Below are 22465 nucleotides of genomic sequence, written 5' to 3'. Positions count from 1 at the left end.
ATAACACAATAACCATAACACGTTGTTCATTATAAACGAAAAAATTATGAATTATATTGAGAATGACGTACATGGAAACATGCCGTAATGTACCCTGAGTGTAAACCTTAGCAGCATTCATCGTGAAGCGTGCAAGCAATTTGCAAAGATTAATATAAAGGTTAATAAAACTTTACACTCACTTCTTCTGGAGGTTCAGCAGGAACACGAATAGTTGGTACCGATTCTTTTTTCAGGAGCAGCTTCTTAGCAAAACCAGCTTAACACTGATCATCGTTTATAAAGCAGTCTGGTGAGAAATGATTCGCGCAAACATAAAAGCATTGACGTTGATCGTGGGGAATATTCCCTTCGAAAACAAAACTCAGCCACTGCGTCTTCAGCGGTTCGGATTTAGGAACATTAAAATGACTGCTGTGTTCGTTATTACACCCAAGAACAGAACACCACAATCGCTTAGACACCATTCTGCTCCAGCGTATCAACAATGACGGACTATGATGACAGCTCGCTCAGGGCGGGTCTGTGTTGAAACGCTGCTGTCAATCAACAATCGTGGGAGGGGCGTCCGACCGTATGACGTCACACGGTTGAACGGCTCGATTTGAGACAGGGGAAAACATACAAGGAGATTAAAACAAAAACACTGGATGGATTTTTATCATTATATGATGGTTGTGTACAGGCACTGCCAACACACATTTCAGTACAATCAACTTGTAAAAGTGCATGTACATATGACCCCTTTTAAGTATTAAAATAATCTTGCTAACCCCAATATTTTGAATAGCTTTGCTTTGAATCTGCTTTGCATCAGGCTCCTGATCTCACTGTCAGGGTTTATTTTGTGACAATGATCAAATAGTCAAGAATATCATTAGAGATATTGAATAGTCATTTTTTGTCTTGTATGAATTGTTCTTGCCTCTGGGTCTTGTGTATAGACGTGCATGTGTATTAGTTGTGACTTTATGCATGAACGTTACATTTGTGCCACATGATCGCTCCTCATTAGACGCTGACTAGCTGCTTACAGATTTATTTGTACATGAATCTGTATGGTAAAACCGCTGTGCATGTGCTGTACACATCTGTGTGTTTAAAACTCACCAGCTCCTCGTTGTTTAGAGTCGTTCTGTTCACGAGCCCAAACGCAATGCCTGCCTTTCGAGCAGCCAATGTCTGAAAGGAAAAAGGATATATTGAGAAAGAGCCAGAGTGAGGGAGAATGATAAAGACAACGCTCAGGAACTGAGTCAAACGCTACAGGCTAAAAATCTGTTGTGTTAGGCTGAATGTTATCATGTGGGATAAGACAAAACCTGATTACTCAGGCTGGGAAACCACTTTCACCTTCAAGCAGATATTCACCTGTTACATAGAACGCACCTCTCAGAAAGCTTTTCATTTTAGATTGAATAGAAGAACTATATGAACATGTAGGCTGTATTCTGCTCTGTGTAATTTGCTTTCATTTCATTAGGTGTACTGTGATTTTAAGAGATTTCAGGAAGCAGGAATTACTTTCACAATAACAAAACAGACAGACAAGACCCATTGCTCACATTTCAGGAGTGCAAATAAATAACTACTGAAAGCCACATACACAAATATTAGGTAAAATAGCCCATTTTAACATGACAGACTGTTTTTCTACTGCTATACATTTCTGGGATTATATTGTTGTCTTTGAAGGATGCATGCAATGCTGCCTTAGAATTTGACAATACCAAAATATTATCGAAGTCTTCACATCAATAAAAATGCTGTCTAGGTGGACGGCTCACTAGATTTGGAACATAGCAGGCATTTTCTTTCATGAACACTGAACAGAATTATGCATATTCTGAAACATTCTTCATTTTTACATCAAATAAAGAAAGCTATATTCTGAATGTTAAAAAAAATATATGAAAGCGTGAATAAATAAATTATAATAAAATATAAAAAACATCAAATACATAAAATAAAATATTAAATAATAAGATAGATAGATAGATAGATACTGCACCATAACTTCATATCTAATGAGCTAGAACAAATTAAAGTGAAACTTAAACAGTGAGTAATTTGTAATGTAATTTGTATTCTTTCCAAACACAGACACACACATACACACACACACACACACACACACACACACACACACACACACACACACACACACACACACACACACAGGGTCTCTTAGGCAGATAATGATACATCTGCTGCCTTCAGCTGACTACTGTAGATGAAGCTATTTAAGCAGACAAACACTGGATTCAGACGTGCATTCATTAAATGTCATTAAAAATGCAAGAAACTTACCAAAGCCTAGAGTGTCCAGGTGCAGGGAAAAGCAGACAGAACACAAAATTAGACATTTAGTGAAGGTGAGCTGTCGTTCACATACAGTAAAGCACATCTCTTTACGTCATACCTGCCGTCATGCAGAAAATCAGATCGAGAGTCTGTCTAAAGCGCAGAGAGAAAGCTGCAGAGGTGAGGCTCAATCCTTAAATAACTCACCTCTGACATGCAGCAGAAATTTACAGTTCACTCATGCATTTGCTGTGCAAATGTTTGGTAAAGATACTGAAATGTGCCCTGACATAGTCCTACTGCCTGTGAGTAGTGTTGCCATTACTGCTACAAACAGACAAGACAGCATGTGTTAAAGCCAGCTAAAAAACACGATCCAAAGAGTTCAGGACAGAGAACGAGAGAAAGAAAGAGCCAATGCGGGGGAAATGGGACACTACAGAGCCGGTCAAAAGTCAAAAAGCCACGATTAGCCATATCGAGATCAGCAGGCTTGGACAGCGGACCATACTGGACTCGTCTTTACCATCTGACCCTGAACCTGAAGGTGGTAAAGACCAAGCGGGCTGCTAACGCCCCCTTAAAGCAGGGGTGCGTAGGAAAAGAGGATAGATTTGACCTCTACATGAACGTCAAGTGTTGATGTAAGTCTCAACATGCACTTGAATTGCTGAGGGTTGCTGCAGGCAATGGAATTGTAGTCTGAATTTTGGAGGAATTTTTCTCTGAGGTCACGTGACCGACTGTCGTTGCCCTGAAGCAATCACACAGCCAACAAGGGGACAGAAACAGACGACAGAGGCATGATGGGATAGACCAGATCGGACCCGGTACAGCACTGACTTCATCCACGCTGTAAAAGGCTTAGTGGCGCACGTCACTTTTACATGGATTTAAAAAGGCACACAGTTAAATCAGAAGTCAATGAAGTCCTCAGATATATTTTTGGGTAGAGTTGTCAACATTTCGGTTTCGAATGCATCTGCTGTCGATTGACTGAAAACAACCGTTTTGAAGGGAAATCTGACAACTCACGGAAAAATATCACCCATAATCAATATGGGCCCAAGTGGGAATGGACCACAGGACACGCCAAAAAAACAAAATAACAAACTGAACGATGACCCGTACTTACCAAAATAGGGTTGGTTTTTAATTTCATGCAAAATATGGACAGATACAGCATCAACATTTGTCCTTCAGAAGCAGAACATTTGCACAAAACTCAATGTAAGAATCGGTTAAGAAAATTTGCTCTAACAAAAATCAAGAAGAAATGGAGACAAAGACATGTAGACGGACTGCAAGAAAAGAAATCCTTTGAAATGTTAACAAATGCAAAAGTATGAATAGAAACATACGACATACTACATAGATGCTGTGGATCAATCATTCGCCGCCTAGAGTCTCGTAAATTAAATAGAACTTCATTATTAATATAAGAGCACTACACATTTAAAGACAAGACAGATGATTTGAACTCTGCAGATATTGTGGAGAACACCAGGTGAGTGACCTACTTTTACTCTGGTGGAGCGTAAAACCCTTAAAATAGCATCAAAACATAAACACGTGACGTGTGCGCCTCTATCTTGCATGTGCCCTGCTGACAGTGTTGGATTGTAAATTCGGACTAGTGACCGTGTGCACGGTGGGTCTGATTGGCTAATACAGTCTTCTACAGCTCCATCAGTCAAACATAACCGTGCCGGGCATGATTACTCACCAGGTCTCGGACAATAGGCATGGTCCTCTTGCGACGTAAATCTGGCATGCTGTCAATGCCATAAAGTATACTGCCAACCCTGGGGATGGAGGCAGATTTAGAGTCTATTAATACCATAATCACGCTGTACGCTATGAAACATTACCCGGATAAAAAGCAGTCGGCTGATTTACAGCACTGGCAAATGACATGGGATGGGCAGAGGGGGGTGGGAGGAACAGGAAGTCCATCATAATTGCTCTTGCCTCACACAGACCCATTCTATTCATGCATAGAATACTTGGTCAAATTGGGCCGTACAACCAAAGCACACTCCACTGGGTACTGTATTCCACAATGCAATATGCTTAACTTATTCATATACATCATCTTCTTCCCTAATTATTTGATCCGATTTAAAAAAATACATATTTTCAATTTCCAATATGATACCTATATGCTCAGATAAATAATGCTTTGGTTTTTAATGTCTCCATATAGAGTTTTTATTTGATTGGACTACCAAATATTAAAGAGTAATAAAATGTAAAAATGTAAAATAAATATTTTCAACATAAAATTTGGATGAATGCAATGCAATGACAATTTAGCATGGAACTGTTTAAAACGTTTTTCGTTGCATAATGTATGCCGTTTCACATGGTATTTTTAAAAATCGAAGGTGGTACACACATACTGCAGAGAATACAGTATGCTTGTATTGTATGAACATAGGCGAAATAGATCTGGAGAATAACTCTGCAGCATGTCAATAATTCTAAAATACACACATACACATATGAGAGTTTAGATTAGGTCAGGATGTTCTTATACTGCACATGTCTATAAACAGGTCTTTTTCAATCATGCAGAGCCCAAAGAAACACGTTTGTCTTTGTTAGGAAGACAGTGACATCATCAATGCTTAATGAGAACGGCCTTTAATAAGCATAAATGCCAACAGTGCAGGGTATATTTATTTATTTTTGACTGCTCATTACCAGAAATTAAATTCATCCCCACTACATTCATTAACCTGGAGACATATTAACACTAGAAACACAGGTCCCAAGAAAATCCACAAATAACATTCCATGCACATTCCTGCTCTTCTGCCTGCGGTCTATCAGAGAAAAATAATATCAGCGAGTGTGTGTCAGTGATAAATGGAAGACGAGGAGACCCAACGGCTCGAGAGTCGGAGGCACCAACACGCACACGCGCACACACACACATTATTATGTATCTAACACCTGTAAGAGTGTAACTCTAGACAGTGTATAAGGTACAGATCAGCTGTCTTTATTTCCCCTGTGTGTTTTGCAGTTGAGTATGTCTGTACTCACCCTCCGCCAGTCAGCCCCAGTTTGGCTGGGTCCAGGATATTGGCACAACCCTGTCAAACAAGAAAACAGCCTGCTGATGACTTACACAGATCAATAAGACACTGTACTTAAGTACAGTAAGACACTGTACTTACTGTATATAATTTACCTGTACAGTAAATATAAAACATGGTCACAAAGACACAGACAAACAGTGACAAACATGTGTAAATATACAGACAAATACATTACAAAAAATAAGATCAGATATTACAGATCTACCTATCCATCTGTCTGTCTATCTATCTATTCATCCATCCATCTCTGTCGTGTCTGTCTCTCTACCTGTATACCAGTGGAAATATCAGTGGTGTTCTTATATATATATAAATCAAATGTAAATTCATTACAACCAAGTATAAATCTCATCAAGTTAGTTTTTTTAAGCATTTTTGCATTTCTTTTCCTTTTTGCATGTGATTTTGACATGACAAAGCAGTGTTAAGTGGGCGAGTTTACTTATTTTTTCATTAGTCTTCCCATCAACGCCATCATTTTGTTCATTCAGACTGATTCGTGAACGTGCACGAAAACAAGAGGTGGGATTTATCGTACGAACCAAACGTATCCAATCATGTCCAATCATAGCTCGATGGAGGCATTGCCTCCTCTCATGTGACTTTCCCTCATTCATTCTCAAATACCCCCCCACCAAACCAACTGCACGCTTTAGTGGGTCTGTTAAATCTCAATAGGCTCAGGGGAGGCAAAAAAGATGCGGCGTCCCACTGTAACTTTACGTGCTGGTATTGCTGTTGAACAGTGTTACTTAAGAAAAACGAGTGATTTATAATTTTTAATGTCATATTTTGTAATATTTGCATTATTTTATTTTTGTAAGATGGATTATATTCTCATCCAATTTTTTAAAGAGGCACTGCCTCCCTTGCATCCTCAGAGGAAACGCCCCTGTTGTATACATCTACCAATCTATCTATACATCAATCTGTATATCCATCCATCCATTAGTTTATCCATCTATCGAGCCATTTACTCTTCTATTTATCTGTCTATATATGTTTTTCTATCTATCTGTCTATTTGCCTATGTCTCATTGCATACTGCTTATTAACATCACCACCAAGCAATTAAAGAGAACACTGGAAAAACATGCAGCATATATTATGTAAATTCAGAAATGAACAAACACACACAGAAATGGGTGAACAATTATATAAGTAAAGAAAACACAAGAAGACCTCCATGTCCAGAGCAGTGCTGTCTGCAGAAGAGAAGCAGAAAGACAGAGAAGAACATTAGAAATAACAGCATATATCAACATCTTTATCTATAAATAACTGCAGACACTTATAATGACTTGTGCCTAATGGAGCCAAACAAATAGTGCCAGCACAGCTCATTTACGATATCTCAGTCAGAGTAATCTCTGATACACACACACACACACACACAACCTTGAGCCAATATATCATGTTTCTCTCATACTACACTGGCCATATAGTGCTGTAAAAGCCTGCGGTGCCCGGCACAGAGAGACCGCTTATGTTTATTTAAATACACTTTCAGACAATCAATATCCAAACACGATTTCTGCCAAATTATGGGCAGATTCAAACCTCAGAGATGAGGTTACACTGATGACCATTACTGACCCTGATTTCTCATATTATAGTAGATAATCTATAAACTCCTTCCCCTCTTTCAATTCGTCTCATTCTTCCTCAAAGTTCACCTCAGACGCTTTAATGTCACTCAAGTGTTTAAATGTAATGGTGATGATTAGTTCAGCTTTAGTGTGATGGCTTCACAGCTCACTGGACCACGAACAATAAAAGTGAGGCTTCAGAGACGTCAGAGGTCAATAAACGCACAAAGACGCCTAAAGAACAGCCTTGAAGCTGAAATCTAGCTGGTTAATAAAGTGAACACGAGCATGGTCGACAGAGTATCGATCAAATCTTTCCTGTTGGGCTTGTGGAGGGTTACTCGTCCTTTTTGTAGTGTAGTGTGAAAACACTAAACCGAGGGCCAACCAATATATATTTGGGTGTTTAAATGGCCTGTTCATTCCAAATCGATTTTATAGCAGCAAAACATCCAACTTTAACTACTAATTAGGTTTACGGGTCTTATATTTGATTTAAAAAAATTATGTTGATATGAAATTAAGAATTCTTTGGTCAATCTTACATCATGTCCAAGTAACAAACAAAGTACCCCAAAAAATAATAATACATTTATTTTTTTTATATATATATATATATATATACGTATATATATATATATATATATATATATATATATATATATATATATATATATATATATATGATATTTCTTAGTTATTTCTTTTGATATGGGGGCATGTTTTCATTTGATTTAACATTTTAAAAATATATATTTAAAAAATCAAAAAGTTCAGCATCAACGCATTTTTGAAGTCAACATATTTTTTTACGGCTATTAAGACCTGTAATCCTATTTTGAAAATGAAAAATACTATATTACAATAATCAGAATCTTCATTAAGAATAATGAGAATGACACTAATATTTTCAATTCCTTTTAATGGTAATGCTGATTGCTGTCATATACATTTTATTATTTTTAAGTCAACAACAATCAAACTCACATTTAGGTCTGGAACAAACACTTTTCATGATTCATGATCCATTCCTGACAGATAAAACAAGTCATATCACACATTTTATCTTGCAGAATATCCTGTTTCACTCAGAAATATGACACATTACAGAAATAAGTTGGATTTTAAATGAAAAATAACATTTTGACATTAAGAGAACATTAAGTTTGGTAACACTTTACAATAAGGTTTCATTAGTTAAACTTTAGTTAACTAAGCTACTTTAGTTAACATGAACTAAGAATGAACAATACTATAGCATTTATTAATCTTAGTTAATGTTAATTTTACTAATACATTATTAAAATCAAAAGTTGTATTTGTTAACATTAGTTAATGCACTGTGAACTAACATGAACAAACTATTAACAGCAGTATTTTTAGCATTGATTAATAAATACTGTAACAAATGTATTGCTCATTGTTAGTTCATGTTAGTTAATACATTAACTAATCTTAACGAATGAGACCTTATTGTAAAGTATTACCAAGTTCTTATTCTAATTGATTTTAAATATGAAATATTCTTTACAGGTCTCATGAGGTTGACCCTTAAAAAAGATCACACACTGGATGTCCAATGTCTGCAGAATATATATGCACTGAGGGATTTCTCAGATGAATTACATTTCCTTTTAGATTTCTTGGTCAGTGACAAATGAAATGAAATGAATATTTTGGCTGGGGTTCTCAAGAGGCTAAAACATATCGGTATGTGGGAGAGGTGACAGAAAACCTCTTTCACTCATTTGGATCAATGGTCTGTTTCCACTGAGCTCTGGCTAAATGCATTACTTTCATTAATAGTGGCTTTCAGAAAACTAACTGCAGGTAGAAAATATTATTTTAAAGACATACAATGTCATTCACCATTTAAATGATCATATTGTCATATTTCCTAGTTAAACAGAAGTCTCATATACGTTATACATATACTCAGAAGTCGTTACATTTCTGATGAAAGATAATGAAAAACATTTTTCCTTTTTCCTTAGGCACTGTTGAATAGTGCACAACAAGACCAAGAACATTTATTTGGATTAATGTTCATGTCGTCTCAACACAATATGAAAAGTCATTTGTAATGCACTTTAATTATGCATTCCATAATTTGATGTATTTCTGAGTTAAACAAGCTTAGGTGAAGTGATGGAGCAAGTTGTTACATTTTGATTAAATAAAAAAACAAACAAACTTTTACATTTGAATAGCATGCGCTGATTAATCGTTCACAATAAGACCAGCTACAAGTATGAATAAAGTAAACGTGAGTAAAAGTGAGTCAAATTAGATTTTTCTTGACTTTCATGTCCATCTCTATGAAGAATATTCCTAATACAGTCATAATCCTCGATTACTGAAATGCAGTACAAATGTAAAGCATTGAAAATCTGGAGCAGAACTATATTTTTCTGGGTTTGAAATTACAATCTTAAAATATGAATTCCTAAAAACAGCGAGGAAATTAGACCTTTTCTACTGCAGATTGAGTAAAAGAAAAGCTTCACACATCTGCAAGTGGCAAAAAGTAATTTAAATATCCACATGTTTTTAAGTCAGTTCTCTGGGAGTGCTGTGATCTAAATACAAAATACAAAATAGCAGAACTGGCTTACAAACAGCATCAGCTGACCTCGATGGGTCATAGCGGAAGAAATAAAATTGATATAATAAACACGTGAAGTGTGGACTGCAGGCTCGCACGGCTAGCCTCCGAACAAGACTCATATAAGAGTCCCAACAACACTGACCTGGTTAGCAAGCGCCCTTGGGAGGAGGAATTAGCATGTGAATGCAGTTCAGGCTAGAACTAAATGAAGATTGGTTTGGCAGAAAGAACAAATCCTAAGAGAGCGCACTGTAAAAGACTCCTAAAAACGTGCAGCCTGAAGAAGACTAAACCGAAACAGCGATGATACTCGGAGACACTCCATGACAGTTCCTCATTTTATGCAAATGATTTCTGATCAGCACTCTTTAATTAGTCGAGGAGAAAATGAGAGCTGAGGAATTAAATTGGCTGTGTGAAAACAAAGAGCTAAACACCAGCACCACTGAACTGAAGAATATTTCTGTGCACAGTTTTCATCAAGGAGGATAAACCTGGAGAAAGCTAATCATTAGCATTCCCATTTTAAGACCTATCAACAGAAAATCATTAAAAACATTTTTAAAAAACTAAATTATATTAAAATTATACCATGGTCTGTCTGAATACTTGGTAGTTCCAAGTCAGTTTAATCACCGTTCTATGAATGCCCTGCTTTCATTAAAGCACACACACATACGTCACTCACTCACACAGATTGGAGATCGCCCTGCGCACACACAGAAACAGGAGCACAGAAACTTCTTGTCAACACTGCCCTGCCACTTTTATTAATAAATTAACTTTGCTACATTATATTACTCAGCAAGAAGGTTGTAACATTTCTGTTTTTATAATCACAAAACACAATCTTGTAATCACAATCTTGCTCATCCTGATAAATATCAAACATGTTTGATATGATCGGGGCGAGCCCGATTTGTGTAAGAGCAGATCAGGAGGTGCAAGATTCGATCTGTGAATGCCTCACATTACCAGATAATCTGTGCCGAACATCGGAACCGATCGAGGTCCTCGACAAGATTTTTTCTCCGATTCTCGGGAGGGGAAAATCGGGCATAAATCGGCCTAAAACTCCTGTAGTGTGAGCCAGGCTTAAGGGATAATGTACATCCAGCCGGTGGTTCTCTCAAAATAACCCCCGACAGGATGATGAGGGTCTTGATCAGCCTGAAGGGGGTTATTATTATGATTCCCGCTTATTACACAGCTACTTGCCACATAGGCCTAAGTAAATAATTATACACGAAATATTGATCTGTATTGAAATATTTTATTAGGTCTTTAAACGCAAAGCTTCCGCAGAGAGAGCAGTTGTAGAATGTTCAACTAAACTGACATTTAAGAGATACGGTATACAGTCATTCATATCACTTATTACACAGCATTTCGCCACATAGGCTAAATGATTATGGGGATAAGATATATTGATTTCAGATTAAACTGTTTTAAAATAGTACCTGTTTGTATCTCATAATCCAACAGTGTACAAAACAATAGTCACAAAATGGCAGCAGCTGCGTTTGTATGAAACAAGAGAGAGCGAGTCCACGATACTGGGTGGCATAATTAAATAACTGTACACAAAATATTGATTCGACTGAGTTTTAATATTTTATTAGCTCAACAAACGCAAAACTTTCACCAAGAAAAACCGTTCCTAGCAGGCGTATAGCACTGGTAACTAGTGATCTGCTTTGAGCGGTTGTTATCTGGGAAAACTTACCGCTGGATGGCGCTATTGACCAATCAGAATCAAGTATTCCACAGACAGAGCCGCGTAATAAACCAAAATAACTAACAAGTAGGAGCTCAGGAGAATACAAAAAATGCAGTAAAATAAAAACCGCTAAACAAAGACAAGAACGGACAAATCAGAACACAAACTGAGGGCTATAAATACACAATGAAACCAAACGGCTTAACATGGAGCAGGTAATACAAATCAATTAAACAATGAGTCACCATAGAAACAACTGGGAACATTTTTTAAACCATAGGAAACAGAGCTACAAACTAAAACTCCAGGAACACTAAACTGAAACTAAACCTATGAGTGACAATATAATATTAATAAAATATCTAAAACCTGAATATAGTACGTACATTACCGGTCAACAAGTGCCTAGTCATAAAAGGGAAAGCCATAAGAAATTAGCACTCTCTTTATAGGGTGAAGGTTTTTTTTTATTCTTTTTTTATTATTATTAAATGCAACCTGTCCTGCGCACATCTTTTTGCAAGCATATCTTGCAAAAAGAAATGAGAGGTGATGAATCTTGTTTAGTAGTCTCAACTGACTTAAGCTTATTATTCTTTTCGTATCAATATAAAACACGACTCTGTTGTTATTCAATCACAATCGATTACAGTGTATCAAACAAATCCATTGCACTGTAGCCTATTCAAGTTCCTAAGTTTTGAATGCGATTTATTCTGTTTTTGATCAATTTACTACTTTTACTTCAATAGAGACTGTTGTGTTAACTTAAACACTTGTTGTATTTGTATTTTATTTTATATGTAATGTAAGTGAAGAAAAAAATCCAGTATTCAGCATATTCTAGTGCACACATATTTGTTCCTGACTTAAAATATGCATTATATCAATTTTGAAAAGATATTTTTATCCTTTTTTTAAACCCATTAACCCATTTGCATCATTATCTGAATAGCATAATTCCATTGGTGAATCCGACTCTAAAATAACACAAAGAGCACTGCACCCTACATGCATTTATTCGATGTAAAACATCAAAATGCAATCATTTCTGAAATCCATGAGTTGAATTGTGTGCCAGTGTCAAATCTCATTGTAATGCCTAAAAAATGAACTGATTTGGTTTGTGATTTGTGGCTTGTGTTTTAAGGGAATCAGAATCCCCTTAAGTACACAGAGCATCTGGCTGTTAGCGTGCAGCATGAATGAGCAGCCTAAATACAGTATCCCAACAGTACTCAGCAGTGCAGCGTTGGGTTTGCCGTGTGCTGTGACTGTGATTTTCACATCTAGGTCAAGAGCGTTTTCAGTGTGAGTAAGACTGGGTGGAAATTCCCTTGATTCCTGACTGACTGTAAAATAAACTCTGCTTTTGTGGGGTAAATTTTAGAATAGTGTAGAGACATACAGTTGACACAATTTCAGCTGTTTATGTTCATATTAGCATGTATTGTGTTAACTGACTATGAAAACAAATGTTTGAGAAACTACCACTGGAAATAAAATAAAATGCTAAAACTGCTAATAAAACATGCTTGCGCTTATTTAAGGAATATTTCACCCTAGATGAAATTATACATATGCGCATATTCAAATGTGGTGCATCACATTACAAGACTTCCAAGAAGAACCACTGCAGTTTGTTGTCATTGACATCAACCCTGGCCTGATCTGAAAATGCACATGAACAAATTGGATTGGAGAGAGCCATCAAATTGTAAACATCCATCAAATTGTCTTTTTATGTTCTAAGCTAGAAGAAAAAAAAAAAACTAATCCGGGTGTGGAACCACATGAGTGAGATTAAATAATGAGAAGAACATTATTATATGGATGAACTATTCCTTTAAAAAAATGAATGCTTAAATATAAATAACCACCTTGCGATTATTGAAGGCCACAAAATTTGAAGTACACTTTCACCTGTACACTGATATGCTGGACAACCACACACACAAACACAAAATCAATCGCCAATTCTAACCACTCAACATCAAAAACTAGTAATCATCATCCTGTCCATCAGAACAACCCTTCAATAGTGTCAGGGTACTCAGGAACCAAGACCTGAGAAAGACATCATTTATGGACAATGGTGGATCTCAAATGACTCAATCAATGGCTCACTGACCGAAACCTAGACTAGATTTTTTTTTTCAACAATTTCAAATTTAAACAACTATAATGTATAAGCAATTCTGTACAGTTAGCATATAAAATACAAATAACTGGTTGGATCGTACCTCCTGCCAGGATCTGCTGTTCCAGCTCAGCCATCTGCTTCCTGTAAGCTCTCAGTGCTGCTTCTTTGAAGGTGGGACGTATCCTTTTTTTGGGTGGTGCTTCCTGCACAGGAACCTCTGTAACGTTTTTGTTCTCATCCTCATGTTCTACAGCCTTTTCTACCTCATCTGCTCCCTTCGTTTCTGATGTTTCTTGAACCTCCTGCACCTCCTTTTTGCCTTCCTCCTGTTCTTCAATCTCTGCTTCTGGTTCCCCGGTTTCTTCCACATAATCCACCAGACTCACCTCATATTCTGCTGTGTCTTCAGTCATGGGATTGTCGTCATACTCCTCACTAAATTCCTCATCATATTGTTCATCAAGGCTGCAGTCATATTCCAACACAAGGTTACCATCTTGAGAGATGTCATATTCTTGCGAGACATTGTATTCCTCTTCTTGGTACTGTTCCTCAGCCTCGTTGGCATTTGTTCTGTTTTCCAAATTGGCTAGCACTTGTTCCATCACCTCAACATAATGTGTCTCATTGTCCACAGGTTGTTCAGTAGATTGATCTTCATCTTCTGCCTTGTAATAGAAAGGTTCTGTGTAGACGTCAGAGTCAATGGTTGTGCTGGAGCTGTTCGCTGTGGACTGGGACATGGTTCTAAACCTGCCCATGAATGAGGTGTTGCTTGGTTCTTCAACCGGGGCGCTGGTGCTTTGGGGGCCTTTATTCCATACAAAATCCAAAGCTGACTTTGCTCTTTGCAGGGTGGATCCAAAACCTCCAAAGCCAAAGGATTTTTCACCGAGGTCTATGCTAAGCCTGCTACTCCATGATTTGGGGACATCCTCCACCTTCTCATTTCTGATCTCACTCTGGCTCCGGTACATGGCTGAAGATTTCTGGCCCTGCTGGAGGTGGTTCACATCTTGCCGCTGCAAAGTTTGTGGAGCTGATTCAGGCTTAGCTTGGATCTTCTTGGTCTTGGGCTTCTTTTCAGGTTGCGGTTCAGCAACAGGTCTAGGTACTGGTTTTGCTATGGGTTCAATTACAACCTCTGGCTCTGGCTCTAATTCTGGCTCTGGTTCAGGTTCTGGTTCTGGTTCAGGTTCTCGCTGTGCCATTTGTTCCTGTTCTGGCTCTGGCTCTGGCTCTGGCTCTGGTTCTGGCTCTGGTTCTGGCTCAAGATCTAGCTCAGGTTCTAAAAATTCAGGTTCAAAATCTATATCTTGGTATTGGCCTGTCTCAGGAGTGCTATCTAGTGTCAGAAAGGTCTCACCTTCAAATTGTAAATCAACCTCAAGGCATTTAGTAATTTTCTCAGGGAAACCAGGGTTGGCTGCAGGGTCAAAGGGACTACTGATCTCAGAGATTATGTTCTGCTCAGTTGAAGCGTCCAAACCTGAATCAGTACCTTGTTCAAGGTGATGCCAATCTTTCCATGGTGAGAGGTCACCCTGCAGCGACAGCTGAGAGCCACTGTAATGGCTCCTGTCCCCTGATATACAAACAAGACCATTACTCACACCACTGTCAATTGTCTCAGTGGTTTCAACTTCATTATGCTCCACATAAGGTCGTTCTTGGCTCAGAGTTTGACTGGGAGGAGTAGCGTACCAGGAGGATGCCATGTCTTCTTGCTTCCGTTGCCAAAGTTCCTGATCTGAGGAGGAAAGCAAGGAGCAGCCATTGACTCTGCTGAAATACTGACTCTCTGAGAAATCCTCAGAGTAAGACTGGCAAAGTTTAGAGCAGTCAGATTCAGACCGACTGAGTTTGGGAGTGGAGTAGTCGCTTTGAGAAAGCCATCCAGGTGTTATATCAGAATAGTAGGACTTACTTTGCTTGTCGTGGTCATCGTAGTCTGTATTATCCGCATAGTGCACAGAGTAGGCCGAGTCATCGGCCATCCTTCTGTGATCGTGAGACTTTTTCTTATCAGACTTACTTTTTGGGGGTGGTTTGGACACAATTGCATATTTGTTCTTGTTTAATTCATCAAGCTCTTTGTCACTTTCCATGGAGTCCCAGTCATCACTTTCAGCCTTGTCTTTGGCTGAGACCTTGATGTCCATGCTTTCATACGTCTGAGAGGAAGCCATTGGCTTGTCTCTCTTTTCTTTTGAATCATGTACTAGACTATCAGTCGAGATGGATATTCCAGTTCCTTTAAGCTTATAACACTTTTTCAAAACTAAATCCCTGTCTTGTGGGCTTGAAAATATAACTACAATTGGTCGAGGTTTAGCATTGTAACATTCTCTTTGTTGCCCTAGTCGATGGGCCAGTTCAATTTTAAATGTCTTGCGTGCTTCGGCAAACCCCATTTTCTCTTTCAGGATTTGATAAATAAGCTCTTCTGTTTTTTCATACTTCTCCTCAGGCACATTTAGAAATCTCAGAGCAGCTTTGTTGGTCTGTTGGCTAATCTGCTTGATGTAATCATGGATGTCTCGAGTCTCACGTCTGGACTGCACAAAACCTGTTCGGAGCTGCTCGATTTCACTCTGCACCACCTCCACGCTGCTGGAGATCTCATCAATGGAGCTTTTGAGGGCGTTAACATGCCCACGCAGCTCTGAGAGCTCAGACTCAATCTGACTGATTCCCTGAAGTTCTTTGAAGATCATCTCCATCACATCCTGAGTCTGACTGATACATCCCGTCGAGCTGGATCCCGGCTCTAGGGTAGTGGTTTTCTGCTGTCGGCCAGCCCGGTCTAGAGATTTGCTTCTGATGCCAAGAGTCTTTCTCCAGTTGCTGGCCTCTGAATCTGAGGACACACATTCTTGGCTCTTCTTCCATTTCCTCAGCTTTTTCAGAGCGCCCAATCGAAGAGTTTGGAGACTGCTGCGCTCTCCCCGTTCTCCCTCCGAGCTGCCATCAGAGGGCGCTAAACTAATCAAACTCTTCCTGTTCCTTCTTACTGGCATTGTATAAGCTTTTTGTTCATCGAATCTATGGACAAGTTTTGCCTCGTTTAGAGAGTCAGAGTAATCACTATCAATTGACAAGACCTCATGAAATTCATTATTGTTCAGAAAGAGGGCATTTTTTGGCAGACCATTGGCAATTGCTACACGGTAACTGAATGTTGGCGAGAGAGAAGAACAGTCGTTTTTTCCATCATCCTCCTCAAGAGATATATTGCGTGCCGACGAGCATTTGGAGATTTTTTTAACTGTGCTTTTCAGTGTGGTTGAGAATGTTGGGTTCCTTGCTTGCAGGTCAGGGGACGTTTTTGGTTCTTTTTTGTTTTCGCTGCTCTCTTTCTTCTTTGTGGCAGTTGCCAGTTTCTTTGTAAACATTCCTTTGCAAATCTTTACGATGTAAGACGATAGCTTCTTGAAATGGGCAGAAACCATGGAGGGCGATGTTTCAGCAGTTTTGCACTCTGGATGCAGTGAAGCAAAACTGGTCTCAAACCAAGCGGTGCTCAGCGGGAAACACGCAGACACTTATGAATTTTGAAAGTCAACCCTGAGGTATAAGAGGGTCTAGAGAAGAAGTGACCTCAGATGTGGTTGTGCTGAGCAGAAATTGTTGCACATCCTCAGTGAGGGAAATATTCAACGGTGTTCTTCAGAAGAGGCCTCATATCTCTGAAAAAAGAAAAAGAAAAACATCTTTTCAGTTAGTTTGCACTGAAGGTCAACATCTAAAATGCATAAGAATCACAGAACAATTCATCTAGAGCCCCAATTTAATAGGCCATTTCTCATGAGACTGTCAAATCCAATTCAGCTGAGCTAGACATGTCACGTTTTGTGAGTATTGAGGGAACCTTCTTATTTACACAAAAACCAGAGCAGACTCTGGGCCACAATAGCAGGGCTCTAGAGTGCGACCAAAATTTGTAAGGGTGCGACTAAAATTTTTCCTAGGTCGCACCGGTGCACCTAACGTCCTCGCATCCGCTGCCTATCCACGAACGAAGCGCTTGTTCACGAACGAAGCGACCTGAGCACCAGAGAATCAGTCCTCGTTTAAACTCTCAGTGAAATGTGACCTAATTCCGATTTTTTTCTCATATGTGACAGATCGGATGTGTTGACCGTGAAAAAAACTGGGGAAAAAAGCATGCATTCGGACATTTCAAGATCAGTTTCAGGCCTCGTTCATATGTGGAAATAAGTCAGATTATATAAATCAGATATGTGCCAATGCGACTGTCATGTAAACAGGCAGATCAGATTTTCTGAGGCATTAAGCCGCCTTTCCACTGCACACGACAAACGGCAGCCGTTGGACCGGAAGTCATTCATTTCCAATGGAGAGTCGTACGGGAGCTGCGGGCAGTTCCGATCATATGCGTATGCGGAAAATTCGTATCCGATTTGAGCTTTGGATCCGTTGAAATATCTGAACTTCTGCGGCTAGACCGTATGCGACCGGCCGACCGGATATGATGTATTCTAATCAAAACTATGAGCGTGAGGCTAGAATTACCAATATTTCAACTCTTTAATGTTATTCTGTAAACGCTATTTCTGTAAAATGTCGGTTATTAATAATTATGGCAGAAAAAAATATTTTATAATTATTAAATCAATATTTATATTAATTAGCTCTGTAAAATCTATTGTTTTTATTGTAGATGTATTGAGGGTCATTTGTTTTGTGTGGATATATTCATGCATGCATTACTTTCATCATTCATTTTACCATTGTGAATAGCCGAGGGTTGCTTCACGACCAATTTCCATGCGACTGACACAAGGGGGCGAAATGCGACAATCGTATGTGAATGTCGCGTGCAGTGGAAAGGCGGCTTTAGGCTACGTCTCCGCGGTTTAATGACGAGACGAGAGCAACCCCGAATGCGCATCTGCAAAGGGACGGATGGCCCGACGAAACGTTGTGTCGTCGTAGGAGAGGAATGTGGACAAACGTTGACACAACATATCAAAGGTTGGCTTGCTCAACCCACTGCTCCTCGTAAAGCCCGCCACGATCTCATGAAAGTGGGTCTATTGCACAAATTTTATTTATCGTGCCATTTATGTCAAAAATAGTTTTTGCGTGGATATGATACGCACTTAATGGTGTTTAATATGCACGTTTACAGTGCGTATCATATGCACGCAAAAACTATTTTTGGCGTATAAATGGCACGAGAAATAAAATTTGTGCTAGATACGCACTTCCATGAGATCGTGTTGTTTGTTCCCACCAGTCCTGAGATATCTCTCGCTTGCGCGTTCGTCCATCTGTGCAAGAAGAACCCCCTTTAAACATGCGCAATGTTTCAGATCTATGTCAAGTGTAAACACATGAATCGGATATGGGTCACAATTTAAAGAACGTGTAAACGGACGGTCAAAAAAAAATCGGATATAGGCAACAAATCAGAATTGGGCATCAAGACCTCCAGTGTAAACGAGGCCACGGCAATCAGCATCAGCAAAATAAGCGCAAGAAAACAGACGACGAACAATGAAAAGAAATAGACACAGTTTTTTCTTTAAGAAAAGTAGGCCTGTTCCCCCCCAACACTCTCCCCGGTCAATGCTCCGATAACAGCCCAGACATGGAGCTACTTCAGCCATCAGTTCAGAGCAGCACTTTTAAACAGTAGCACTTTCTATTTCTATTTCTATTTTGAAATGTTTTATTTTGCTTAAAATGTTTTAGTTTGGCAGCTCAGTGAAGCACTTTAAACATTTTTTTATTTTTAAAAAAAGTTTTTTATATACAGTATAATTGTGCTTCAAAAAAAAAAAAAAGTATTTACCTACCCTTATTCTTGTTTAAAATAATTTACATAATATATATGATTGTATATGGAGCGTGATAAAAAGGTGACCTTGAAATTGTAGTGTTAAAGGTGACGCAAGCCGAGGAAAAATTTGGGTGCACCTAAATTTTGTGCTGGTGCACCTAAATAAAAATGTTAGGCGCACCAGTGCAACCAAGGCAAAAAGCTAGTCTGGAGACCTGAATAGTATTGTTTTGGAGAGCCAATAATCCCCTAAACATCCTAACATGAATGCCTGTGTTTATATTATTTTACAAATCTATGCATTCCTAACAACAAGCTTCAAAATTAGAAGAACGCAGTTTGTCAGCTGTATCATGATCAATGATGTGTCTGTTTGGTATGGCAATATAACCATTAATCATCAAGTTAAAGGGATACTCCACTTTTTTTGGAAATAGGCTCATTTTACAACTCCCCCAGAGTTAAACTGTTGAGTTTTACCGTTTTTGAATCCATTCAGCCGATCTCCGGTTCTGGCGGTACCACTTTTAGCATAGCTTAGCATTCATCATTGAAGTGGACAAGACCATTAGCATTTCTCATTAAAAAATGACCAAAGTGTTTCGATATTTTTCCTATTTAAAACTTGACTCTTCTGTAGTTATATCGTGCACTAAGACCGACGGAAAATGTAAAGTTGCGATTTTCTAGGCTGATATGGCTGGGAACTATACTCTCATTCCTGCGTAATAATCAAGAAACTTTACTGCCGTACCATGAGTGCAGCAGGCGTAATGATATGACGCAGCGCCTGAAAATAGTCCCCAGCTGTGTCATATCATTACGCCTGCTGCACTCATGGTACGGCAGTGAAGTTTCTTGATTATTACGCAGGATTGATAGTATAGTTCCTAGCCATATCAGCCTAGAAAATCGCAACTTTACATTTTCCGTCGGTCTTAGTGCACGATGTAACTACAGAAGAGTCAAGTTTTAAATAGGAAAAATATCGAAACACTTTGGTCATTTTTTAATGAGAAATGCTAATGGTCTTGTCCACTTCAATGATGTATGCTAAGCTATGCTAAAAGTGGTACCGCCAGAACCGGAGATCGGCTGAATGGATTCAAAAACGGTAAAACTCAACAGTTTAACTCTGGGGGAGTTGTAAAATGAGCCTATTTCCAAAAAAAGTGGAGAATCCCTTTAAGCCTGGAACACACCAAGCCGACACCGACGAACTAGCGCTGATGAAAGCCGACTGTGTTGTCGCCTCTCGTCGGGGTAAAAAGCTGCACTTGAACACACCGAGAGAACTACAGCCGACTGTCAGCTAGAATGCGCGTTCTGCGCCTGCGTGTAAATGAGACAACTGTCTATTTCTGCAGATATATCAGTCTATATTCGTTATTCAAAAAGGGAAACCGACGCTGCCGGCTGCAGATACACATACCGTAACAAAAAGCAGTGCGTGCTTATCGTTTTGAATATCAATCCTGCTAAACACTTTCTTTATTCCACTCCGCTCGTGTTAATATTGAAATATTCGCCAAGGAACACTCAGGTAAGATGACGTAACATAAGAACAGCCTTCTATCTGTAGAGTTTTAACTTTGTTGTTTTGCTATTATTCTCGTGCATTGACTCTTTCACTAAGCTGAGCAGCCAATCAGAGTTCCCTCTTTCACCAACATGTCGAAACGAGGACAAATTTCAGCCGACGGCACGGAACCGTGCGGAACACACCGAGGAAACTTAGTCGGCCGACACACAAAAACTGCCCGACGGCCGACAGTCGGCTTGGTGTGTTCCAGGCTTTACACCGCTGTAAACTGTCTTTTGCCACATGTAGTATCCCAATAATCCCTACTACAGGCAAGGTACCTACATAATGAGCACATGATTATTAACCTGAACAATAAACTCAATTGTAAAGGACAAGACCCTCTATGCAATGGGAAAGAACTGGCATATGTTTGAAAATCAATAATTCAGACAAGAATGGTTTTGTCTGAAAGCTCATGTTGTTCATAAATGGAGCAGGGCTTGACACATTAACTTTTTTGCCCACCAGCGACTGTGGCTAGTGGTTTTCCAAAGTTACTAGCCACTCAGCATTTTCACTGGCCACAATTTGGATCTCATAATTTGGCAGCCGGTATATTAGGCTACTGTCACTTTAAGACCTGACGCACGGACCCATTATGTTTTATCAACCTGGTCTCACAGAATTCCGTGAAATGAACACGGCCCCTTAACTCAAAATCTGTGGCAGTTTCACGGAATCGCCGAAAATTCCTTGATGGGTCCACGGAAGTGATGCCTATGTAAGTCAATGACAGGCAGCATCCGTGGTCCACACATGGATTCCCTGTTCCAACACATGCGCTCCCCCAATTTACATCGTTTTATAATTTGGAAACATATCGCTTTATTATGGGTTTACTTTAAAAGGTACTTCACTTTAAATAATTATTTTTAAAGTGATTTTAACTTGATATTGCATTGTTCTGGCGTCGTTTGATCGCTATATAACTTCTGGTCACCCTGTTCCGTAACGGTAACACCACGTAATATTTCGTTAGACACATTTATTTAGTTATTTTTGTGATATCAGCACGTTTTTTAAACTAATGTATTTCAAAGTGGGTAGTAGGAGTGACTGCGTTACATGCCAACGCTGAAATCCACCCGCATTTGGCGGGTTGACGGGTGTTAATGTCAAGCCCTAAATGGAGGTAAAAGGTGAGTAATAAAGTCATTATGCATCACTCCACTAAAGGATCCACTTGTTGCATCTAATTAGATAGTTTAAAAAAATCTATAGTTATAGATGCTATTTTCACTGATAGATATTTATAAATTAACAACACAAACACAGCAATAGTCCACTGTAAGGAATTAGATAGCACATTTGACCTATAATACAGAACAGACCAGGTGACAGCCCACGTGTGTGCGTGTGCGTGTGTTGATGACAGTGTTGTGAGTCAGGCACCTTGGTGTTTACAGACCTCTCTCTCTCTCTCTCTCTCTCTCACACACACACACACACACACACACACACACTAGAGCCTGACCGATATGGATTTTTAGGGGCCGATGCCGATAGCGATTAAAAAAAGCCAGATACTGATATATCGGCCGATATTATTTATGTGTATATTATAATACAGTAGCAATATTATGTATGTGTATTATAGTAC

At 39.0% G+C, this 22465-nt stretch overlaps 1 protein-coding gene across 1 annotated transcript in view; it reads right to left on the bottom strand.

The window, feature by feature from the left end:
- Positions 1-22465, bottom strand: part of LOC130100419 (protein unc-13 homolog C) — a 263612-nt gene that overhangs the window by 234873 nt on the left and 6274 nt on the right. Inside the window, 8 exon segments of the mRNA XM_056265875.1 lie at positions 1111-1182; positions 2311-2316; positions 4031-4109; positions 5356-5405; positions 6594-6616; positions 13572-14520; positions 14614-14651; positions 14799-17160. Of these exon segments, the coding sequence (XP_056121850.1) occupies positions 1111-1182; positions 2311-2316; positions 4031-4109; positions 5356-5405; positions 6594-6616; positions 13572-14520; positions 14614-14651; positions 14799-16923 (3342 nt within the window). The 5' untranslated portion in view covers positions 16924-17160.

Source organism: Rhinichthys klamathensis, unplaced genomic scaffold (genome assembly GCF_029890125.1).
Source record: "Rhinichthys klamathensis goyatoka isolate OS25496 unplaced genomic scaffold, OSU_Roscu_1.1 h1tg000242l_1, whole genome shotgun sequence".
Classification (NCBI taxonomy): Eukaryota; Metazoa; Chordata; class Actinopteri; order Cypriniformes; family Leuciscidae; genus Rhinichthys; species Rhinichthys klamathensis.
The sequence above is the reverse complement of the archived record's forward strand: the minus strand, read 5'-3'. Positions and strand labels throughout refer to the sequence as shown.